We start from the raw sequence: 19,525 nt of genomic DNA, 5'->3' as shown, positions 1-19,525 counted from the left end.
AGTCCCTCATAACCCATTACATACAAGCAATACCGTCATTCAGCATCCAGGTAATCAGAGATTTAAAACAGCCTTTTCGTTCTGCCGAGAATTTTTTTTTTTATTGTTATTTATAACCTGTCCCAGGAAAAATAATAAGTAAAACATGAAAAACCAACTGCGAGTGACCCTGGAGCACAAGCAGCGCCGCGGTTTAACGTCGCGGGGATTTGCATGCTATCAGACTATTCATGCCGAGTCCAGGACCCCGGTGCTAATTCCCAGTAAATTTCACGCCTGATGCCTCCCCGTTGTGGGTCACTGCCGGTTCGCCTAAATAAACCACTTCCAAATGGCTCCTCCATCTAAATATTCAAGCCAGTTTTTATAATTTAATTTTGCATTATGCTGAATAGCCTTCCGGCCAGATAGAGCTCATTGGGGAAACCACAATACCATTGTGATATGCCTTTATTTATGTCATTTATTTATTTATTTTACGGCTCGAATTAGACCTCCTAGGCCCACTAGTAAAGAGAGGGTTTCTGGTGGGGTTTTTTTTCTGCTCTTCTTTTTTTCCCCCCTCCGCTAATGTCAATTTTCAGCATAGCAAGAGCTGTCTCTAATCTTTTCCTACTCATTACACACAATTTTGGAGTCATTTTACCCACAGTGCAGTCGGCTCCTGGCAGTGTGTTTGTGTGCACTGAGGGGTGGCATAATTGTTTATTCTCCCTCCCTGCATAATCCCCAGCCAGCGTTGAAACCAAAACTGCCAACAACTCCCCGAGGAACGCAGAGGGTGTCAGGAGAGACCGGCGCTCGCCACGCGGGCCCCAACAGCAAGCGGAACGCAGGGCGACGCACGGGCCGAGGCGCAGGCGGCGACGGCTCTGGTCTCTGCGGCAGCCCTCTCCTCCTCCTGCTACCAGCTGGGGACATGCAAGATAACTGCTAGCATCCTCGTACTGCCTGTTCCACCTCGGGCTTCTGGTCCCGACTCCGAAGCTAAACGCGGTTTCTGAGGAGCCCAGCAAGGGGCACCGGTAAAGCCAACAGATCTCGCGATATAGTAAGGCAAAACAGCATCGTATGTGACTTTACCAAGCATTCATCAATCAACTGCTTCCCCATAAATTGTGCAGAAGGGAAAGCAAGTCACGAAGGCAGTGCAGTAGCAGCACGTGAAGCAGAAACCATCCTGAAAGGGAACAGGTATTTTCCAGAGGAAAGAATTTTGCCGTCTTTTGCCATCTTCCGTCTTTGCACCTGCAAACTCGGTGGCATTGCTTTCTGCTAATGAGACAGCAGAGCAAGGCAGCCTTTGTCACCCTGCCAGGCGCTCCAGAGCAGGAACTTCTACCATGTTAGAGCATCTGTAACTTTTCTTCTGTGTTTGTTAAGTGCCACATGCAGGTAACAGGCCGCAATCTTTTACTTATTTAAATTTTACAGTGCCAATCTCACATTGTTGGCACTTCACAAAAGTTGAAGTAGCAATATGTGGTGCAAAAGTCTAACTGCTGGTATATTAATTCAGCAGTTTTATAACTGTTCGCTTCGTATGAACATCACTACCATCAAGAGAGTCAACTGGGAGACAGTCCTTGACAGGACAATATTAGAGTGGGGGAAAATCATCAATGAGACAATGTTTTCACTTGACAGAATATGCCTATGCATTTTTGGTATGCAAAAAAAAAAAATATTGCTGGCTTATCCAGCCACAATTTTAAGCTGAGGCAGGTTTTTTGAGCAGAAGGGGTTTCCTGAGATTAGTGTTTAATCAGCCCAAGTTGGCAGCTATAAATTTTGTTAGCAACGAGACCATCGTTAACATCCAATTACCTGTTCTCACCGCAGATGATCTGGCCGGTGCCTGTAGCTGTATATAAGGGTACATATAAAAATACAGCTGCATTGCTTATTTTGAAAAGAACTTGCTATCAAATTTACACCTTCCATATTCTCTCTCAGTCCTGCTATGTGCCTGTTAAGACAAGACACACATGGGGACGAGAGGAATGAAACCCTTCATCACCACAGCTATTGCAGCACAGAGCGTCCCTTTCCTCTAGCTGGTTCTGCAACGATCACCACTGACTTTCAGCAGAGCCGGGCAGAGCAAGGACACGATTTCAGCGGGCTGACATCTCCAAACAGTCTGGTCCACCTAGACAAGTATCCCCTTATTAGCATTTCTAAGGGAGGTCACATACTTGCCACGAAAAGAGGGGTCTGGGTGCAGATTGCTTCAAAGGCGGGTAAGCAGATCCACTCTGCAGGTTTATGGGAACAAGCTGTCACCCCAGTTAAGCCAATCCAGTAGCTAGCTGCTGCCCAAAGACACGACCTGTTTCTGTCCCTTGCCACATACTCCCACTGCCAGCCTGTCCCCCGAGAACCGCTTCCGGATGCTAAATCAGTAGAGCTTGTGCCGTTGGGTATGCCACGGCAGGGACCAGCAGCGGTGCCCCGAGCAGTTAAAAGACAAGCCACTCTACGGGACAACACATAAACGGGATCCAAAGTGATGGTTACCTTTCATTCCTCCAGAGAAGCCTCTCCAGTTAGCAAAGACCATCAGGGGCAGCCCTTCTCTGTTAAAGTCATCGATAGCCTGCGCAGTTTTAAAGGCAGAGTCAGGGAACCACACCTGACCAGCCTGCTGGATTATCTGTTGGGAATAAAAAAAGATTATTAAGCCTTGAAACGCTTACATTAACATAAGCGTTATCACAAAAATATAGAAATGGATGCAACAAGAGCTGCGATATGGAACCAATATTACAGCTTAGGATCTGCTTGCAAACAGAAGAATTGGGACAATCCTTCTGTGACCAACCGCAGGAGTGTTCCCAGTGATTTTTGCTAGAAAGAACAGAGATGGTATGGAAAGCCTGATGCTATAACTGCTGTAAGAAGGTGGAGAGAGAAAAGGATATGCGGAGAAAACTCAGAAGAGGTGATGTAGGGCCAGAGCTGTGAAATCAGGAAGGAGAAAAGCAAAATGTCAGAGCAGAAATAGCGTAAAACACTATGGTCACAGCAAGAGAACAGGGAAATTATTTTTGCTTGCCAGATCTCCTGGGCCCTAGTCCCTGCATCTCACCCAAGCCACAAGAGAAGAACAACTGGGGAATGTGTGTCCTGTGCAACTGGCCAACACAACTACCGCCCATTCACTCCTCCCAGCAACTGGCATGCGTTAGCACCCCACCAAGGAACAGCTATGTATTTTGTCCCAAATTTGGCACACAAAAAAATCCCATCAAAACAAATGGTCTTTCCACAGAGACATTTGCAGAGGACAAACAAGCAACTGAGCACACGTTCAACCTACCTTGGCCTCAGAGTCCAGGTTTGCAGGATCAGCAGGGATGCTGAGCTCCACCGTTCTCGTTTCTACGGCAACTACTCCAACAGGTATTCCTCCCAGCCTGGTAACAGGCGAGACAAATCAAAATTCCTATTTCTATTGTTACACAACTAGACATTTTTTCCAATTTGCATCAAAATACCCAAGAGAGACAAATAAATAAAACAAGAGAGACAAGCAAATGGCAGAAGAGGCATTCTGTCCTTTTTGAAGAGTTTAGGCATGTGACTGGAGAATTTCAGAGTCGAATTTACAGTTCTTAAAGCAAAATCTAGTTCTAAAAATTAGCACATACCTCACTAAAAATAAAAAAGAAGAAACCAAAGCCCAAATTTTGAACGATACAGCTACGTCTCCACCACCTTTCACCTGCTACCATACAGATTTTGATACTGATGGTCCTGACCATGAAAAATAAACACGAAGACCCAAGGCTTCCCAAGCCCTGTTTTCACAAGCACTGTCAGCTGATGAAATACATCCACTGACTGCATGTCTAAGCAATGCTGATGTCTCAGCCGCCTTAAACCCCCACTGCGTACAAAAACTCCCTCTCCCAAGAGGTTAGGGTGAATGATGGGTCGAAGGTTCGGGTTTGCTCATCCATCTCCTTCCCAGACCCTCTGCTGCAGGATGACTGCAAGGGTGGGAAGGGTGCAGGGACACAGGGATGGGCAGGGAGCGCAGGGCCAGGGAGGACGCTCAGCTCCGCTTTCCACAGCATCTAACCGCTCCTTGCACAAAAGGCGTCTCGCCTGCGATGACAACTGCTTACTCCCAGGACGGGAGTCCCAGCAGAGCCTACGCTCTCTCCTCAGCCACCTCAAGCTGGATGACACGCGCTGCGGGCAGAAAAAGCGACAAGGCCTATGTGCACTAGGGGGTTGAAAATATTCCCATTCACTATGATTAAGAGTCTTCCTAGAAACCCGTAATTGCAGAAGCCGTCTTAAATCGGTAACTTATAACTTCTATATTAGGGCCCATGTGACCTAATAAAGAACATCTTTATCCAAGTATTATAGTTATTTATTGAACTTGAAAACAGCTCAAAACAACTTCTGTTTTCCATTATACTTCATATAAATTTTATCAGGCTAGCACATGAAGATGCTACATCTTGTTTTATAGTGTGTCCCTGGACAAGTTGCCATAGAATAATAAAAGACAATTTACAGCCAACAGCACACATATTCCAAACATACATACAAGAGATGAGTTTTGGCAGCACTTACAGTAACAATCCCAGAAGAATACATTCATATTTGTTTTTTCAAAATGCCACTGCTTTTGAAAGAAGTCGGTTTCATTTGTATTATATATACCCATACGTGAGAGTCCGAAGCAACTTGAAATTTGTCAGAAGAAAGGAACTGCAAGTGAAGCTGAGCACGGGCCCGGACAGAGACCTTCTAGCTTTGCCAAATCATTCGTTTTCCCATTCCCCTCCCCACCCACCAGTATACTGCTTAACCTAAAAGCCTTTAAATAATGATAGGACACTGTGAGATAAAAGTTTAGAGCATCACAGATGGCAGATAATAGAAAATACCGAAGTGTATCAGAAGGTCACAGGACATCCCAAAGTTACGTGCTACAATTAGGAGTGGAGTCAGCAGGTATTTTTGGCTCCTCTCAACAATGTATTATGGTCAGACAATATCCTGAGCGGGAAGGATGTCAGGGGTAATAGCACTCAGGCCCCTGGGACCCAGTGGTCAGAGACACGGAACTCGAAGAAGGCAGAGCTGAGCTGCGCCGGCACACCAACGCCCCTTGGGCTCAGCGGCCGCGTGTCTCCAGCTGGGCTTGTGCCGTCGTACGCTGCCATGCTGCTCCATCTCGAGCACAGACTCCTCCTCCTGCCCTGATACGATGTCTGAGGAAATGGGTATGTTTCTGCATATCACATTCTGTACTAGAGAATCCAAAGTTCTAAACCATTAACGACCCTTGAAAGTCTTCAGAATTAAGAGCAAGAGGGACATTTTGCTGAGCGCATCCTCCCGTCTCTGGAAGCCTCCTTCAGTTACTATGCAGCGCCTCACCAACATATTAACAGAGCTCCTGATGGCTGTTTTAGGGATGTCCAGAATGGACCCAGTCCTCTCAGATGTTGCACATGAGCTCTGGTGAACACCAGAAGCTTTGCTATCTCACAGCATGACCTCTGGCTCCCTGACCCTCCTGGGAAGGACTCTGTAGAGCTGTGGCTTGAAAATGTCTAACAGAGAAATGGGAGCTCCCAGTGCCAAATACTCTGGGGCCACGTGTACTACCAACATAACAGAGATAAGAAACAGCACTGATTCGTGGCTAGGCTGGCTGGGAGCCCAGCGGCTATGCCAGTTGTGCTGTGTGTTTCAGGAACAGCCACGTCTCTCCCCGTCTCCCACTGAATGCTCTGGTATCAAAGACAGCATCACCAGGGACATCCTGCTACTACGCTCAGTCCTTGAGTCACCAATTTGGCAAGGCTAGAGGCTGATGGTGTCAGACCCCAGGGGTGGCCACGGGCTTTCCAGGAGATTGTAAGCAGTATCAGGTAATTTGGCTCTGGATTGTTGGCACTGTGATACTGACAGTACGGGAGGTGAAAGATCTGTAAATAAACGATTTCCCTTTGATGCAGACTTCTGCTAGGAACTGAGGCACTCTGAACACCCCTCGTGCATGGGCATGACCCTATCTCGTTAAGTGTAACACCTGAAGCCTTCAGGATCCCATTCAGGCACTTCAGGTTTTTTTTTTTCTCCCTTCCCACTTGTTAACAAAAAAAGAAACGGCTGACAATTAACCAAAAACACTGACATCAGTTAGGAGCTGGGAGTGTGCTGGAGGCAAGAGTATGAAGCTCTGTCTTGAGAGGAGAGCTGGTGGTAGTCTGAGGAATGAGGAGTGACAAAGGATAAGCACGCTGCATTTGGACAGCTCAAGCACTTGTAGAGGAAACTCAAGGGAGATAAATGTGCTCTTTCAAAATGGCTTTATTCTGAGAGGAAGTAGACAATCAGATCAGGAAACTCACAGAGCCATTTTGGAGGGGGCAAAAAAATAAAAGAAGAGACTAGAAAAGAGGTGACTGAGGGTGTTTTGAGCCCAGCTCTGATTTGCATTCTGTCAAAATACAGGATCCTATCTCCAGATTTCTGCTTCCTGCCAGCTCTGAGAGTTCACGGACCTGCTACACCAGGAATGACCCAGGCTGCAAATATTTTCAAGGCAGGGATCTAAATCTTGAGGCAATGGGAAACACTTTAGAGTCCTGCACAGGTGCCACTTCACAGCAAGGTAAGGAGAAGTGACTCCCTTTGGGAGGAAGTGAGTGCCACAGGTCTCCTGAGCTGCACATCTTTGCATCGTGAAAAGCAACTAAGATCAGGTGTGGTGGCTGCTGGTTTGGACAATGCTGCAAGTTATTCCAAGCAAACCTCAACATTAAGCTCTTCTCTATGCAGAGTTTCTTGCGATTTGCTCTAGTTTCAGCTGATCTTTTCTTTCAAGTCAAGTAAGACTGCAAAACAATAAACTGCATAATGTACCTTCAACTAAGTCAGAGCCGCAAGAAGGCCTCCCTATGCAGCCACGTACCTAGGGGAAGCATATATTGTCTGCCGTAATTTCTACCAATGTCTGTCTTTTTGGCTTTCATGCATGTTAAAGTTGTCACCTCCAAGCAGAACAGAAGAAATGATCAGAACATGCTTCATTCGTGTGGTAAAGAAGTATCCCATTCAAGTATATAACTTATTTTTACTTACAGCCATTAACTTTCAAAGGAGGTTCTAGAAAAATGCAAAGCATAACGAAAACTTTATTTCTACAAATGCCTAAAAATGCCTCTTAGAATTTACCTTGCTCTGCCAACCACAACTGTCTGTGCCCAGGGCTGCATGATCTCCAGGAATGAGCCATTGTCAAAGAAACCACTTAGCCACTGTCCTTTCTGACCTAAAGGGAAGGGAAAAAATGGAAATATCAGAGGAGGGAGGAAAGAAAGAAGAGAAAATATCAAAGGAGCAACTGAAACTTGCTTAAAAATGCCAACTGGAGAACGTGGCGCTGTCTTTTTATTTATTTATTTTTAAATAGATTATAATACAAGGGAACATTAGACAGCTGAGCATTTGTCTGCCTTCAGCCATCATGTCTTATTTCATTTGCTAGTCTGCATAAAGACAGTCATTTATCAGCAAAAGCATCATTTATTGTTAAACGATGGGGTTCAGATAGCAGAGGGACTTTGCATGCTTTTAAATAAATAACTCTGTTTTTTTCAAGACACTACAAACATTTGTCAAAAAGCAGTAAAGTCATTAAAGATGTTTTTCAAAATGCCTGTTTCTATTTTAAAACTTATCTCACATTTTTCTTTTGATTCTGCCTAATCTTTCCTTTAAGGAAAGAATGATGAAGAAATTCATGAACTAAATATAAAAATTTCTGTGGTATTTTAAAACTAGACCACACACCTAAACATGTTTCACACATTCTTCTAGAAGAACTGAAATGAAGTACTCTGATACCAAAAGCCTACTTACTCCACGGAAGACACCAGATGATGCACCTCTGCCTACTAAAGCATGCTTTAAGAGTCACCATCCTGGATCAGACCATACGCTACCAGGCCTATTCTCTTGCCTAAAGAAGGCAGAAACTTCCTAATGCTTGAGAGAAATCAAACCATTCCCACTGTGTCAGTCTGTGCAGTGGCACGGCACCGTCTCCACTCTCCAGACAGGAAGACCACGGCAGGAAGGTTTTCCAGTATTTCAGCCTGGACCCTACTCCGGTGAACAGCTGAGGACACGACAAAGAGCTTTCCTTTGGGCTGATTGCTGATGCTGGGTGGGGGAGTGACAAGCTTTGCAGGCAGCTCTCTTTCTGCGGTCCTCCAGCCTGTATAAGCCGTATATCCCAAAGTCAAGGAAGGCCTCGAGATATTCTAGCCACCCAGACAATTATAGAAATCACAACCCTCTGGGGGCACCTGCTTTCCACTGGGGCTTCATGAAGCGCTGCAAAAAAAAAAACCAAACCCAAAAAACACCACCCAAAATCCCTCCCAGCTTTACTCCATGGCACACAGCTTCTGAGGAATGCTTTAATCTGAACAAGCACCTCTGCTTCTGCAAACCCAAGTCCAAAACCAATTAAAAGTGGAGATCCAAGCAAGCTAACCTCTGCTGACTTAAACAGGATGGAGAGTGTTTTATCAAGACCAAACTTGTAATTACTGTGTTCTACATTCCTTGCCTCTGTGGCCCCACTGTAAAATGTGACCATCCATTTCAAAATTATCTCTTTATCGTGAGCCCAAAGCTGATCGTTTAGATTCTGGCCTCGTGTCGGGCGTCAGTTTGAAGAATATCACGGCAATATCTCCTCTAATAAATGGCTTTAACTTTTCACCTAGGAGATATCTGCTTTAACTTATCACAGGGAATCATCTGCTTTCCTTAACGCTTCCACTAAATTAAAATCTGAAGTCACTCGATTTGGAAGCCAGCGTTAGCTGCACTCAGACAGCTGGATGAATTACTTGAGAGATGATGAAAAAATATTATCCAAAACCAGAAAACTTAGTTTATCACGAATCTCATTTTAGCCCCCCAAACTCATTAATAACAGCAGGCATAATGGTCACCCAGTTTGCAGCTTGTATGTACACAGGCTGCACAACCTCAAAAGCATGTGTGGGGGTTCAACGGTTTGCAGTATTCCCAATATAATTATTTGACAAGATCTGCAGGAATACTGTGATTCCTTTAGCATAAAGACCTTCATACACGGACCTTCCCCTGAACCATAAAAAAAAGAAAATCTGTAAAAGTAACTAATATCTGTAAGTGTCCTCAAGTGCTCAGAATTTACAAGCTATTTTTATATATTATATTTAAATTGTTTAGAACTAGTTACTTTGTAATCTCCGAAATATATTTGGATTGCAGACATAAAGCCATGACAAACAGTCTTGAAACAAGACACTTTATTGCTCATCCTGGCCACCAAAGATCTACCTACTTGGATTTGGGCGTCCAGCCAGCATCCAGCGAGGATCGTAAGGAGTCTTGGTAGGAACAAACTCTATGGTTCTGTCTATAGGATCCTTGACTTTGAGGATAGGAACAGGGCTGTATACACTCTAAGGGAAAAAGAAAAATACTGAAGGAGGTAATTCTCCTGCATAGCTTTGCACCAAACACGTGGCCAGAGTTCTCTTTCCCCAACACTGCACAACGCTTCAACTGACGGGATCCCAGAGCCTTGGTAAGAGCCTGAAAAAACTTCCAAGATGCTCCATACACCCTCTCAAACCCTCCTTTGGCATCATATGGCATGCATTGTACTTCATTTGCTCTTAAACTTCAGGCACAGCCAGCATTAGCGAGGGGTTGCAATTTAATTTTTGAAAGGTGACCAGGCCACCTGACTCATTCTGTGCACTCCCTCCTGAAGGAAGGTGACCTGCACGTTCTTGTTGCTGCCTTCCTGGCTGCAGAGCAGCTTACACGTATACATCAACTCCTACAAATTACTGCCTCAGAAGGAACCTTTTAGAGTCTTTTCAGTAAGAGACAATCCACCGCTTGCCGAAAATCCTGCTGCCCAGAGTACTGAGGGCAGCACGCCAGGGGAGTCACCTGAAAGTACCCAAGGCAGTGCCAGGCTGCCCCGCATCCCAGTTCCTGCAGCACCTTAAGACAAAAACGACTTTGTGTACTTCAATACCATAATGCTTAACAGCCTTGATCATGAGCCTAAACCGTTGTGCTAGGCACCATACGAACACAGAAAAAACCCCACAGACACGGGGGGTCCCCCACCCCCAAAACCCTGTGAACAAAGTGCATAGGTAACGGCACCTTGCACTCCCGCAGGGCCAGGAATTACCTTTGGCATGTAGGAAAGCCACTGCAGAATAGTGTAGACTCCTTCAAAATCGTCACACACAGTGCTGTGCGTCACCCCGTTGTTGTGCATTATCTGGATCCCGCCCAGCTGGTTATTGGAGGTATAAACTTCACGTCCAAGCACCTTTTGAAAGAAAAACAGGAAAACCATCAGAGGATGGCAGGTGACAAGTAGGCGTTAGCTAAGGAGATACATACAAGCCCATCCCGGCAGCAAGTCATGACCACTTCAACACCAAAGGATTGAGCAAACCACTCACAACAGACCTTCCCAAGTCCTGTGTGCAGGTAAGATCTTTTGAACAGTGATCCCCAAGGGAATGATACAAGTGGGGAAACTGAGGCAGGGGCAGTTATAGGACTTGCCCTTCCCCAAGCGGCAACGGAGCTGCTTTGTGACCAAGCCTCCTGGGCACTGACCCCAGCTCAGCTCACTAATTCAGAATTCCTCTAAGACGACTGGTAGGGTGGACCCATTTAAACCTTTAACTGGGGAAAAAGCCCAACACCGTGCATAAAGATGGGTATAGCAAAGATAAAGCCCCACCAGCTCCTTAGAGAGACTGGAAAGAATAAGACTCTGACTGCTGGGCTTCCAATTCTCCTGCGCGGCTCCATCTCTAATCTCAGCCCAGGCACCGCAGCTCTTTTCTCATTCTCCTGCTGTCTCTTTCCATTTGCCCTCTCACTGACTGATACACTGATCTCTCGGTCACTCGGCTTTCTGCTCCACTGAGTCCATATTACTAATAACACCTCTGCCACGGCCAGTTTACCTCATGAAGGCAGGAGCACATCATTACAAAATAAACTCATAACTTTGACATTCTAGCAAATACATGCCGTTTGTTATTTTTATGGGTTGAGTCTTTCTAACAGACAGAGGGCATTACATACCTGCTTCATTTAGATCTTAACCCCCGCCCCAAACACGCACAAACAACCTGCTCTCCCCCACCAAACAACCAGCGCAGCTCGTTTTAGGAAGAAGGGCCACCCCAAGAAAGGAGCAGCCGGCAGCCCGAGGCGATCCGGTCCTTACGGAAGGGATGTTCGGGTCTGACTTCATCCTCATCCCGACATCCTACAATGAGCGCTCGGGACATAACTCATCGCCCCAATAGTACAGAGGAACTCCACATTTCTCAGGATTTGACCTTTTGGGCTGAAAGTAAGAAGGTACTAGAGGGATATAAAAATAGAAAATTTTGATCCGGTTATAAAACTACACGGGACCAATTAGCTTTCTTCCTGCACAACATCAGTTGATCACAGCTGGGGTCGTACTGTGCCCATCTAAAGCACTGCCTAACCAGTAAGGCACAATGCTATCTGTTGCCAACTCCAAATTTATTTCCCTTCAGAGGAGAAAAGGCCCAGTGGTCTGCCACTTCACAAAACTCAGCATTTTACACGCACTGGACGATCCTCACAAAAGTCCCCATGAGACAGATGTCAGTTGAGGTTTACATACAGGAGAAACCAAGGCACAGAAATTATGCAACTAGCCCTAAAATTTAGGAGTTAGTGTAAGCATTGTGTTTTGCACAGAGGTGTTCCTGGTCTCCCATCTGAGCTCAAACACCTTCAATCTTCCTCCAACAAAATCAGTGCCAAATGGCAGAACAGACAGCAGCATAGATTTAGGTTCAAGGAAAAGAAAAGCACAGGCCTCCGGATGCCAGGCACAAGCTTTGCTAAATGCTTTCCACAGAGGAAAATAAAAATAAAGAGGATTTAAACTCCCCATCTATGAACTAATGCAAACGTATGTACATGCAAAATGGGCCTCTGCTGCTGCTTATCTAGAGACACTGTAGACAGCTCAGGTTTACCACTGCTGACAGGCAATGAAAACAGTCTAATATACCGCCTGCTCTCGCCCTTAAATCCCTTTTTGGAGATCAAGATAAATATGCAGTTCCTTTTCCCGAGTGCTCCAGACATTTCAGTGAAGTGGCAGCGCATTGTGAGGGGCTGTGCAAACGAAATCCCTCTGTAACACTGAGCGAGCGTCGTATTTACTTGTCAGTGTTTGTCAGCAGAGGCAACGTAGTCCCAAGCTGCATTTAAAAGTTGTACCGATGAGCGCTCGCTGCCTTCATTTGTATGACATATATGTCCACACATGTGCACTTGCACCCGTGCTGAGCGCAGCAGGAGGGATATGTAACACAGGCACGCGCAAGCTCTAAATCAGACCCTGACTTAACCGCAGTCCAAGCGCAAAGCCAGCTATTCCACTCCCTGGTGCAGAAACCGCGCGGCCAAGGGGTTAAAGAGCCTGTGTTCCAGGGGTGCTGCTAGGCTGGGTGCCGGTCCCCTACCCTGCTTCTGCACGCGTTTTTTTGAGTTTCCTGCCGACTTGCTTCACACATACGGCTGCAGACGGAATTGGGTGCCAGAGGTTAAAAGGCACTGAAGGGCTAGCCAGCTTATAGGCAATGATCGTTGGGCTTGAGAAAAAAATGAATGCGATAGCTCATCCATTCAGCGCTGCTAACCACCTCATCTCTGACCTCAGAGGACTACATTTTTAAAGGCTGACAAGTAATTCAATCTCCAATTAACAATCTTAAATGGTGCAATGCATATTGCTGTATAAATGTTTCTGCAAGAAAATATCCAAGGGTGAAAGAGAATACATCTGCTGGAGAAGTCCAAAACTGATGCTTCTGCAATTAAAGGATTTAGATGTTCCTCAGTAAGACACATGGTCAGCAGAAGCATGAGTGGATTTAGAAATCTTGCCAAATCAGTTAGACGAGTAATGCTAGAAGCAAGCCTGTGGGAGAAAAGACCGTACAGGATTAAATCCCGTATGTGACATGATCAGGATCTGTCAAAAGGGCAAGCTTCAAACCCTGAGCGTTCAGGTCCGCCAGGGAGGTACACCGAGTCAGAAGAAGTAGGAGATTAAGAAGTGAAAGCGGCATTAGCCCAAGGCTTATAGAAGGCATCTGTTTAACGGCCAAACACGTGCATGGAAGGGTTAAGTTTGCAAAGCAGGTCCTTCCCAGCAGAAAGGTTACTAGCACTCAAGGGAACAGTCAAAGATGCAGCTACCAGAGTCAGCTGCCACAGACCAGAGATCAAGAAAGGTCCAGCAAGAGGGGCAGGAAAGAATGGGTTCCAGGGTTTTAAAGCTGAGATACGCAATACCTGAATATCAGCAGTATTTGACCTCCGATCTTGTGCTTAATCAGATGGCAAAAATAGACAAAAAAAAGCAGCCATGAACAGCAAAGCACCAGACAGTAAGCTTCTGGCACCAGAAAATTTGCTTTAAATTAAAATTTCTTCCACCCCATGAAAGCTCGGAAACCCAGAAGCCATGTTTCTGTCCACCTGGAGTTTGACATGCTGCCGAAGGAAGCTAGTGTGGGTGACTGGCCCCACACAGAGACCCCAAACTTGCCCTTTCTGAAGTTTCTAGCGAGGACCTCTCACTTCTGTTACTACTGCTTTCCTGCACGTTATCCCAATGCCTTTGCGTTTGGGATGCAGTTTCCTTTTTCCAGTTCAGCAGCAGCCGCTGTGACGCTTCCCTCCGCTGGAAGGTGTTAGCAAACGGGTCTGCTGTCCCTGTCTTTCCCCTGGCTCCCCTCCAAGCACTAACATTGACCATAACCGATAAAGCAGGCCTGCCGCCACCGCCTCCCTGCGTATTTGATGCCAAACAGCCTCCCGGTCACCAGGGACCCAGGTCGGATTCGGGTGAGCCACTCGGTCTCCCCTTCCTTTGCTCCTGAAGTCAAACCTTTTAAGCATGCAGAAAGCAGCGCATTTAACAGGGTGCACAGGACAAAACGCTTCCTCTCTGCCCCCATCCCAACACAAGGATGGGGACATCAGTGAAGCGGTCAAAAGGAAATGCTAGATCTAGAGCTGTATGTGTTAAAGCTCAGCCCGTGATTGCAAGAACACACACTATTTTCCAGATAATGCAACCTTTGATACCACACGCTTACAGAACACCCAGGCAGTATTGTCAACGCTTATTTCATCTGGTCCTCCAAAAGTCACTCTCCCCACCGTAACGGGAAACTGCATTTCTTTTTACTTCAGAGGATCTTTTGGAAAGTACAAAGGAGAGCCAGGATTCTAGCAGCCTTTTCAGCCTTCAAAAGACCCTCCTCAACAGGTTTATAGGCATGTCATGTGCATATTAATCATTTTCTAGCACTCAAACCCGCGATGACCAGCTGCTTTCTCTGTGCTCCTTTTCAGCGACTGAGCTGCTAGTTAGTTGAGACATTCACTGCAAAGCTGGTTTGGCTGCAAACTTGATTGGCTCATATGTTTCATCAAAGATGAAAGATCTGAAAAAATGACAGCAGAGGGCTTCAATGGGAATCATTATGTAACGTAAGTGCTGTTATTATTCAGAGCATATCATGTGTTTATATCAAATATAAGTGCCAGATTTTTATCCGAATAATTTCAATAATTGCAATTCCCATCCCACAATTTATATTATCTGCCAGAAACCTGAAGCAGAAAAGGCACATGCACATACTATAAATAGCCTATTTTTCATAAACAGGCAGAAATGATCAGAATGAATGTCTCATCAGAAAACACAATGTAGGAACTTAAAACCCGACTGCTATTATGTGCAGTCAAGCCTCAACAGATCTTAACACCGTTCATTTCTATCACTCAGCTCTTCCCCCACACATATCATGTCATTAGAGGGTAAAACAGCAGCAACGCCGAAGAGGAGACCCAAGCTGAGGTAGGATGCCAGCAAGAGCCGTGCTCCCGAACAGACCCCTTCCCGAGTCCTTAGCCTACCGGCATGGCGGCGCGAGCGCAGACACCTCCTCTGCCTGGAGACGGACTGCACTTCTTGCATTTCTAATCTATGAATGTGTGCAGTTCCTGCACTTTTAATTTACGAGCGTTCGGTGGGGGACCCTTCTGACTGGGGAACATATTGGCTCGGTCTAATGCTTGGAGATTATTAAAGTCAGAGCTATACTCCACTATCAAGTCTACAGATCTTTTATTTAGAAGATATGGTGCTCTAAATGCACAAAGAGCTCCCTGTCACCTTCACATTAAAGCCCCTAGTGCCTGGTAAATGGAATTATATAGCTGTCATCTCCTTTCCCCAAAGTTTTAAGAGTACAATGGGCTCATTTTTTCACACTCCATCCCAGCTTCAGAACTAAGAAACCTACTTTGTATTGATTTAAAGTCTCAGAAATAAATAAACCTGCTTCACCAATGTGATTCACAAGAAATTCATGATACACTATTGCATGATATATTTCAAGCTGTGGCTCCAGCTCTTTTTTCCCTTTGGTGAGTGATGGGGGAGGTGGGAGGCAGGGGGAGGTGGGGGAAGCTGACAGCCTGATGGTTATTTGAGATGGCTACTGACTGCAAATCCAGAAGCAGGTCTTGCTGGTGGAGTCTTTTTCTTGCTTTAATTTGGTGAGATCAGAGGGGGAAGGGGAAACAGCAATTGCACTTCACCTCGGAGGCAGCAGGGGAAGACGCATCCAGATGGACACGGCAACTGCAGCTGGTCTTCCTTCACCACCTTCTGCCTGAAGATCCCAAAGCACCTTACCAGTACAAAGGGAGCAGGGCTCCACAGCTGAGCAGATAGAGAAGGGGCATCCTCTCTGTTTGCAGATGGCAACACAAAACATTATTGGGAGGAAACAGTTTTTCCACCTTGCAATAATTGATGAGGCTTTTTGAAAACTTCTGGATTGCAACAGGAAAACAAATTTTGCAATCTTGAGATCTGAACAAATATCAGACAGGGTCAAGATGTTTGCTTCCGACTTCTGAAATATTTGTCATAGATAATAGAAATAAAAATTAATTTGGAAAGAAAAGTCCGTTGGAAAAAAAAACAACCCACAAAACTTTTTGTTTGATGGAAAAAATTCCAAATGAGAAATTCATCAAAACTGATACTTTTTCCTGTAGAGTTCCAGTTTCAGTGAACTGGTATTTTCAAATGAAGAATGTCTTGTCAAAAAATTCCTGCCTAGCTCTCCTTTCACGGTGCAGGGAGACCGCACGTTTTGCTCAAGGTCACTCCATCAGCCAGTGGTAAATCAAAAGGATTCAATATACTTTGCAAACTAAAATTACAGCCCCCTACTCTACATGGTGCAAACACTCATAAATCCCACCTGTCTCACTTAGGGGTTCCCTAATCTAGACACTAGCCCTATAACAATATAAATGATTGTCTCCATGATTCTTAAAGATCTTGTTTTGGTCATTCCTTTGGTCACCTTCTCGACTCCAACAGAACCCTCTTATTCAGAGACCATCCAAGGGGACAGGCTGCAGTGCAGGTACCTCTTTCACCGGGACAGTGAAACTTTGTTCACTCTGTAGTGTGGGTTTCGACTTAATCATGAGATATGTGACCATTCTCCAATACTGACCCTATAGTTCCCACTCATGTGTCCAGAATGGCAGATAATTTCTCCACGATGCACCACAGAAAAGACCCACAGGCAGGTCAGCCTGATATCCTCCTAGTGACACCCAAGAGAGGGGAGGTCAGGACCAGTTATTCTGGGACGTGTTTGAAAAGTGCCTTCTTCCGTTCAGCTCCAGTAGAACATCAGGTACCAGAGTTAACGCTCCTGTCACAACTTACCCTGCAGGATGACCAGGAACTGCAATACAATCCTGGTTACGTAAAACATATATAGGGTTTAGAATACATAGGAGCTTCGCTAGGAGCTACGGGAAGAGATTTAGACAGGCAGAATATGGGCCGCCATCCTAAAGTCCTCTTTAGCAGGAATAAATACACACACAGCCCCCACAGCATAGGCACCATCCATATAGATAAACTGATCAAGATCCATATTAAAAATGATAGAAGGAGGGAGAAAAAAAAGTCAACAGAAATCTATTAGACTTTCTTCCCTAAGCAAACATAAAGGGACTGATAATGCAATGCCTGGAACATAAATTGTCTCTAATGGGAGCAATACACAAATATCACCACTTAAAGAAAAGCAATTAAAAATAAAATGTAGAAATGGAGGGTGGTGTTTGTTTATTTGCACTCGTCTGAAGTCCAAGCATCCATCCTGCTTACATTAATTTCTCTACACAGAGCAAAGACCTTTCTGTTACCAGGGCTGCCACCGACCAGACACTCCGAGCAGCTAATGCCTCTCACTGGCATTAAAAGGAATGAATTCTGCTCTCGTCCTATTGCCAAATACTGCTAAACTGAGACTGACTCTTACAAGAGCTCTACTCTGTCAAACCAGACCGGCTTTGTTGGGATGTGAGCGATGGTGACCTATGCCGGGGAGACCTCCAACCGCACCGAGGTCCTGCATCGGTTCTAGGAGAGCTGAAGGAACCATCCGCCACCCATGAAACCACCCTTGGCTCTCACCACACCATCTGCCATAGCCACCCAAGGCACAGCAGAGCAGCCCCTCCTGCTTCCCCCACCGCTGGAGCCAAGAGCGGGGTAACCTTGGCGAGATCCTCGAGAGGAACCAACTGACGGTTAATGCCGTTGAAGTGTCGGTTTCTGTCTGACATTTCCTAGACCCTCTTTGATTAGCATTCTCAAACACCCTGCGCCCATACGTATCTTCCTAATAGTCTTGCTGTGCCACTACAGAAAGATTCATATCATGCATTAATAATTATAATGCTCCTTTGAATGACAGGGATGGCACTTGCTGTTCTAACTCACATGATTGCTCTCACATGATTGCTTTGATCTAATCCCAAGACTGGAGTCATCTTGAGCAGATACTGAGCTATCCATGCCTTGAATCTCAAAAAAAAAGCTTTCCACATTCCGTATTTTACAGTAAAACCCCCAAACAGCATCAGTCTCACAGGGCTTTTATTTATTCTTCCAGGTTGCGAAACTGAAGGGTAAATATTACTGCTTGCGATACCGAAGACTGATCCCTCTCAGACTGACAGAATGGCTTCCTACTCCTCACACCAGAGCTCCTCCAGCGAGCCCCCGACCTGACCCAGCAGCCTCTCGCGTGGGCGCAGCACCCCCGAGCAGCTCTGCCCGTGCCCCCCGCGCCCCGACCCGTTGTCTCACCCCGTTACGCCAGCCCCAGGGCGCCCAACAAGTTCTGCAGCTGAGACCTGCAAACGCCAGGTCAGTGCCAGGCTGCTTTAGCACAGAAACCAAACGACAGCCCCAAAAGCCGGCAGGGTACGTCCACGCGTCCGTCAGAAGATGCCGAACCAACATCAGAGAGCTACGTTGGCTGAAGTGCCTCGAAACGAACTCATCTCACTGAGCAACTTGCAGCTGGGGGTAACCACCATGCCAGCGAGCTGGTTTCGAGGCAGCTCACACACACGCCGCTCCTCTGCCAGCCGTGAGGATGCTCCCACACAGCTCCAGCCCCGCGCCAGATCTACGCCAACGAAACCATACATCTCCTCAAAAGCAGGCGCGCTGGTCCGAGCTCTGGCGGCGACACTCGGTACAATTCAGGACTGAATTTAAAATACAAGGCTATCGTCTTCTGGCCCCACGCAAAGGGGTTGCTGGGTTTTAAATGCAGATTGTCAAAACGATCCTTGCAGCAATTATGGTCTGTTGTATCAACAAGTCCTCAGGGACTCATCCAGAGTCACGTGACTGACACATCCACGACGCTATCTTGACACGGTACGGCGTCTATCATGTTAACGTCTTTACCATGCACAAGCAGCGTCTCCGCTAATGAAAGATGTACTCAGGAAAGGTCATTGGACAATTGCTGGTACTAGGCTTAGAAGTTTCTTAAATATTTACATACTGCATTAGCAAGCCGTCAAGTTTCCACTAATCAGTTCACCCCACAAACGCCCCTCTTAACGCTGTTCTTCAGAAATGTTTTCCCTCCTTAAAAACACCAATTCACAGTGCCAGAAATGGTGAATTACTAATCTGGTAAATTGGTTCCTGAGCTCTTTCGGGTCTAGAATAGCTTACACAAGCAGACATCATTCTGAGGGCAAAAACTTCCACAGAAAGAAATCCTGAGGATGGGGTTACCTTCCACTGCTGGCAGGTATTTTCCATCTGATGAGCTCAAAACACACTGCAAATACACATGAACTAAGGTTTCAAGACCAAGCTGTCAGCAGGCAACTGCCATTACACCCATTCTGATCAAAAATGTCAGACCACAACCAGGCAGGCAGGTGGCTGCAGTCTGGGAAATGAAGCCCAGAATTCTGGTTTTGAACTATGCTTTGAACTTTCCATGCCTTAGTGGTTTCT

The 19,525-nt window shown here is 45.9% G+C and overlaps 1 protein-coding gene across 1 annotated transcript in view; it reads right to left on the bottom strand.

Annotated features, from left to right (window-relative positions):
- The window catches only part of LOC104620299 (acetyl-CoA carboxylase-like), a gene marked incomplete at both ends in the record, with an annotated part of 78,895 nt that overhangs the window by 5,879 nt on the left and 53,491 nt on the right, over positions 1-19,525 (bottom strand). The window contains 5 exon segments of the mRNA XM_010286477.1: positions 2,521-2,656; positions 3,323-3,419; positions 7,213-7,309; positions 9,383-9,503; positions 10,253-10,396. Coding sequence (XP_010284779.1) covers positions 2,521-2,656; positions 3,323-3,419; positions 7,213-7,309; positions 9,383-9,503; positions 10,253-10,396 — 595 coding nt within the window.

This window comes from Phaethon lepturus, unplaced genomic scaffold, assembly GCF_000687285.1.
Source record: "Phaethon lepturus isolate BGI_N335 unplaced genomic scaffold, ASM68728v1 scaffold23244, whole genome shotgun sequence".
Taxonomy (NCBI): Eukaryota; Metazoa; Chordata; class Aves; order Phaethontiformes; family Phaethontidae; genus Phaethon; species Phaethon lepturus.
This window is presented reverse-complemented; position numbering and strand designations above follow the sequence as displayed.